Here is a 6,324-nt window from a genome sequence, read left to right on the forward strand (position 1 = left end):
TTCCCAAGTCCTTCAGCTTCACGGACTTTTCCTCTCCTCGCCTTGAATCCAGAGCTGCCACTCACCCAGAAATTTCCGGTGCTAGATTTGACGCAGGACTCGAACTCCAGAGCCCTAGCCAGCACCTCATGCATCGTACCTGGCCGTGTCTGCTTCACCTGGACCTTCATATCTACACTGTCCAGCGCATCTATGAACTGTTCCTTTAAAAGAAGAGACAAGAGGTCGGGGGTCGTTGTCGGGTATGCTTTGTGCACAGTGCTTTCCAAGTCTTGGGCAAGCTGTTGTAGGGGCTTCCCTCGAGCCCTGACACGGGTGCAGAAACGTGCCCTGTACATTTCACTCTGACACATAGTGCCATATTTCCTCTCGAGAACTTCAACTAGCACCGAGTATCGATTCCTGTCTGCTTTCGACAGCTGGCCCAGCATCTCCAATGCAGGACCCTTCAGACTAGTGGCAAGCTGAAAGGCTCTTTGCCCCTCGTCCCAATCGTTTTGGTCCGTTAGCATCTCGAACTGGATCCGGTAGGCTTCCCACGATACCTTGCCATCGAACTCCTGTGGCTTCTTCCTAATGGGGACCACACCGCTACTTCGAACTCCAGGAGACCCGCGTTCAGACGTCGGAGCATCACAAGATGACGCAGCAACAGCAACTACTTCGGGTTTAGCAACCCCAGGCTTGGCAGCACAGAATTTTTCGACGCGCTCCATCCTCTTGTTAAGCCTTTCCATCTGCTGTTTGCACCATGCGACATCGTCACTCAGTCCACGGAACTCCTCCTTAAATTGTCGGTGATCCTCCTGCAACCTCTGTTGCTCTTTCCTGAGTTCAGCGAAACACTCCTTCTGCTCTTCCAGAATTGAGTAATGTATCTGAAATATTTATTATCAGTGAAGTAGTTTATGCTTACATTTAATTTGCCGTTCGCGAAAAGAATTGAGTAATGTATCTAAAATGTTTATATCAGTGAAGTAGTTTATGTCTACATTTAATTTGGCTTTCATGAAAAGAATTTAGTAATGTATCTGAAATGTTTATATCAGTAGTCTATGTCTACATTTATTTTGCCGATCGTGAAAAGAATTGAGTAATGTATCTAAAATGTTATATCAGTAAAGTAGTTTATGTCTACATTTAATTTGCCGTTCGACAAAAGTATTGAGTAATGTATCTGAAATGTTTATATCAGTAAAGTACTTTATGTCTACATTTAATGTGCTGTTTGTGAAAAGAATTGAGTAAAGTATCTGAAATATTTATATCTGTAAATTAGTTTGTCTACATTTAATTTGCCGTTCGTGAAAAGAATTTAGTAATGTATCTGAAATGTTTATATAAGTAGTTTATGACTACATTTAATTTGCCGTTCGTGAAAAGAATTGAAGAATGTATCTGAACATTTATATCAGTAAAGTAGTTTGTCTACAATTATTTTGCCGTTCGTGAAAAGAATTGAGTAATGTATCTGAAATGTTTATATTAGTAAAATAGTTTATGTATACATTTAATTTGCCGTTCGTGAAAAGAATTGAGTAAAGTATTTGAAATGTTCATATCAGTATAGTTTGTCTACATTTAATTTACCGTTCGTGAAAAGAACTGAGTAATGTATCTGAATGGTTATATCAGTGAAGTAGTTTATATCTACATTTAATTTGCAGTTCGTTAAAAGAGTTGAGTAATGTATCTGAAATGTTTATATTATTAAAGTAGTTTATGTCTCCATTTAATTTTCCGGTCCCGAAAAGAATTGAGTAATGTATCTGAAGTAGTTTATGTCTATATTTAATATGCCGTTTGTTAAAAGAGTTGAGTAATGTATCTGAAATGTTTATATTAGTAAAGTAGTTTATGTCTACATTTAATTTGCCGTTCGTCAAAAGAATTGAGTAATGTATATGAATGTTTATATCACTGAAGTAGTTTATGTCTACATTTAATTTGCCGTTCGTGAAAAGAATTGAGCAATGTATCTGAATGTTTATATCAGTGAAGTTGTTTATATCCACATTTAATCTTCCGTTCATTAAAAGAGTTGAGTAATGTATCTGAAATGTTTATATTAGTAAAGTAATTTATGTCCACATTTAATTTGCCATTCGTCAATAGAATTGAGTAATGTATCTGAAATGTTTATATCAGTAAAGTAGTTTTTTTCTACATTTAATTTGCCGTTCGCGAAAAGAATTGAGTAAAGTATCTAGAATATTTCCTGAAAAGAATTGAGTAAATTATCAAACATTCTTATATAAATAAATTCATTTGTTTATACTATTCCTTCTTTTTATATCAATATGTGAGTGTTTAAAATATTTATTTAAAAATATTTATAAAGATGTATAGTTTCCAAGTTGTGATCTAATTTAACTTATCAACCTATGCTAATTACATATTACTATATATTCTTTTTTTCTTTTTTCTATATACATATGCATAATTCTGCAATCGAGGTAGAAAGAGCCATGATGTAATGTATTAGGTCCATTTGTCTTTACATGTATGTTAACATATTGTATTATATCACTGTAACCTTTTTATATTTTTATTTTTTCCTCTCTTTCTGTACAATGAACATCCTGATGAAGGGAGCATCTAATTTCTAATATGTGTACTACACCATATTAATAGACATATTAATGGTCCGTAGATGAAAACTTTTAACATTACCTCAGTATTGTACGGTTTTTTGATGTACACGTTTTTAATATAATACATGTAAATTTATAGTATCATATCAAATTGTATCATATTGTATATATTTACCCTTTATATGTTAAATCATACTGTACGTTTATATATCGTAATGTATTATCTTAAATTGTCAAATATTTTTATACAACTTGGAAACTATGCATGTTTATAAATATTTTAAACATTCATGATATTTCTGAAGTTTATATCATTGTATATGCCTGTATACTTTATTTTATCTTACTTTTTAGACATTTTAGAGACTTAAAACTATATATTTATTGATTCTAGAATGAATTGAACACACATATACACATATATTAAATCTTGTGTTGGATATACGGTAGTGTTCCTGTGGTCTTCCACCCTTATGTATCCATTCTTACTATCATTTGAATTCTAGCTCATGCTGAGCACTTCAACTCTAGCCTGTTTTTATGTATTGTTATATTAACAATATATAATTATACAAAGAATTTACAGCTTATATATATATACACAATGGGTTACTTTCAGTTTCCATCTATCAAATCCACTCAAAAGGCTTTGGTTGGCCTGAGGCAATAGTAGAAGACACTTGCCCAAGGTGCTATGCAGTGGGACTGAATCCGGAACCATGTGGTTGGGAATCAAGCTCCTTACCTTACAGTCATGCTGTGACTTAGTGGTTCAACAAAAGTAAACCAATAGAATAAGTACCAACCTTGAAAATAGAATAAGTACCGGCTTTGAAAGTCCTGGGGTCAATTTGTTTGACTAAAACCCTTCAAGGTGATGCCAATGACTGAAATAAGTGAAAGATGAAATATTGATTTCAAATTTTGACACAAGGCCTGCAATTTCGAGGAGGGTTAAGTTGATTACATCAACCCCAGTGCTCAACTGGTACTTATTTTATTGACCCCCAAAAGGATGAAAGGCAAAGTTCATCTTGGCAGAATTTGAACTCAGAACGTAAAGACAGACGAAATGCTGCTGAGCATTTTCACCAGTGTGCTAATGGTTCTACTAGCTCACTGCCTTAAGTAAAAGATTAAATATAAAAAAGATGTTTGCAGTGTTCATCTTCTGCTTGTAACTAACAACCACCCCCCAAAAAAACAAAAAAAAAACAACAAAAAAATGTTTGTAGCATTAAAAGAAGTTTAAAAAAAAAACATAAAGCAAAATACAAAGTTAACAAAATGCATCATGAAATAACTGATGTTTCAAACATCAGGAGTCAAGATACCTGGAAGGCTGTAAGAATTGCAAAGTTGTAAGCCTAATAAAATCAAAGCAGCATAGGGGAAAATGGGACGTAAAAAGCTGAAGTAAAATAAAGTCAAAATGATAATAATAGACTACAACAACAGCAACAATAATAATAACAAGCAGCAGCAGCAGCATCACTGCCACTGCCACTATGACCACTGATAACTAACTTAGCTATGATTGGTGGTGGTGGCGGTGGTGGTGGGGGGATGCATAGTGGTTTGTGGTGTATAGTAATTTCTTTACAACAAATTGAATTTTCAGTGTGACAAAATCAGAAGGGAATCAGATTCTGACTTAATTTGTAAAGTGTTGTTTGGGTATGTGACAGATCAAATGTTAGATGCGATTCTGAACTCATAAAAGGATATACAATAATGAAGTTACTTACGGATCAAGCATAATGGCATGTTGGTATGCTTTCTGTGCATTGTCAGCATCATCAAGATATGTTAAACAAACTAGCAAGAGAAGAAGCAGTGAGTTACGACATGTCTTTTCGATTAATTCAGAACATTATGTATAAACAGTTTGCAAATATCAATGGTATCGAAGTGGAATAATTTGGGCTGTTTATTTATTTCATCACTTGAATGATAATTAATATTGGTTTCAAATTTTGGCACAAGGCCAGCAATTTTAGGGGAGGGGTAGATGATTACACTGATCCCAGTACTTGACTGGTATTTTTATTTTATCAACTTCTGAAAGGACGAAAAGCAAAATTGCCCTTGGTAGCATTTGAGCTGAGAACATAAAGAGCTAGAAGAAAAGCTGCTAATCAATCTGTCAGCTCACCACTTTCACTCTTTGAATAATAATAATAATATTGGTTTCAAATTTTGGGTACAAGGCCTACATCAACCTCAGTGTTTGACTGGAGTTATTCTTATCAACCATGAAAGGAAGAAAGGTAAAGTCGAACTTGTTGGAATTTGAACTCAGAACATAAAATAATGGATGAAAAGCCACAAAACATTTTGTCTGGCATGCTAACAATTCTGCCAGCTCACCACCTTAATAATAATAATAATAATAATAATAACATTGGTTACAAATTTTTGCACAAGGTCATCAATTTCAGAGGAGAGGGTAAGTCAACTACATTGACTCCCAATGCTCAACTGATACATATTTTTATTAACTCCAGAAAAATGAAAGACAAAGTCACCCTTGATGGAATTTGAACTCAGAATGTAAAGACAAATGGAATGCCACTAAAGCATTTTTGTCTGGTATGCTAATGATTCTGCCAACCTGCTACCTTTGAATAATGGCATTAGTTTATATGTTACACCCAACAAATAAGATCTGAAACATTCATGAAATAAACCTTCTGCCTATAGTTTATCATCAAGAATTGTGCATATCTCTGATGCAATCTATCAGCATACTTTCACCAAAATAGACTAATTTAATTTTTGTTGCCAAGGGTGGTATTGTTGGGCCTCCATCCAGGTAGTAATGTTATTAAGCTGTAACTTACATTAATAACTTAATGTTTTAGCGATATTGTAATCAATTACAATAGCCAAACCAAATAACAAGTTTCTCTGCATAATGTTTCCAACATGGCACTGGGCATAAAAGTTTTGTGCCAGGGGTTAGCTGATTGTATCAACCTTGAAAATATGAAAGGCAAAGTTGAATTCAGCAGGATTTGAACTCAGTATGTAAAATAATACTACAAGGAATTTTACCAACTTTATTTTACTGACCTGGAAAGTATGAAAAGCAAAATTGACCTTGTCAGGATTTGAACTCAGAATGTGCCAAAATTGGCTTCAAATTTTGGCACAAGGGCAGCAAATTCAGTGGGATGGGGCTAGTTGATTATATTGATCCTAGTGCTTAACTGGTACTTTAATGAAAGGCAAAGTTAGCCCCAGTAGAATTTGAACTCAGAATGTAAAGATGGACGAAATGCCACTAAGCATTTTGTTCAGCACGCTAATGATTCTGCTAGCTTGTTGCCTTAAAGCTCGAATAAATATTAGTTTCAAATTTTGGCACAGAGCCAGCATTGTTTAGGGGTGGGGAAATTCAATTACATTGAGGCAAGTGAAATCGAAATTGCACTAAATTCGACGACTGGCACCCACGCCAACGTCGTTTCCTTCATTGGACACGAAACTCGGCTTGCGAAGACCTGTTGGGGCAAGCGAAATCGTGATGGCACCTGTGCCTAGCGTCGCCTTTCTGGCACTTGTGCCAGTGGCACGTGTAAAGACATTCAAGTGAGATCGTTGCCAGTGCCGCTGGACTGGCTCCTGTGCAGGTGGCACATAAAATACACCATTTCGAGCGTGGCCGTTGCCAGTACCGCCTGACTGGCCTTTGTGCCGGTGGCACGTATAAAGCACCCACTACACA

General features: G+C 35.4%; 1 protein-coding gene across 2 annotated transcripts in view; it reads right to left on the reverse strand.

Moving 5' to 3' along the window:
• LOC106883124 (Bardet-Biedl syndrome 4 protein) overlaps positions 1–6,324 on the reverse strand; it is a 58,800-nt gene that overhangs the window by 18,846 nt on the left and 33,630 nt on the right. For both annotated transcript variants that reach the window (XM_052972513.1, XM_014934019.2), the window contains exon 11: positions 4,343–4,412. In XM_052972513.1, coding sequence (XP_052828473.1) covers positions 4,343–4,412 — 70 coding nt within the window. The remainder of the gene's footprint in view (positions 1–4,342; positions 4,413–6,324) is intronic.

Source organism: Octopus bimaculoides, chromosome 1 (assembly GCF_001194135.2).
Source record: "Octopus bimaculoides isolate UCB-OBI-ISO-001 chromosome 1, ASM119413v2, whole genome shotgun sequence".
Taxonomy (NCBI): domain Eukaryota; kingdom Metazoa; phylum Mollusca; class Cephalopoda; order Octopoda; family Octopodidae; genus Octopus; species Octopus bimaculoides.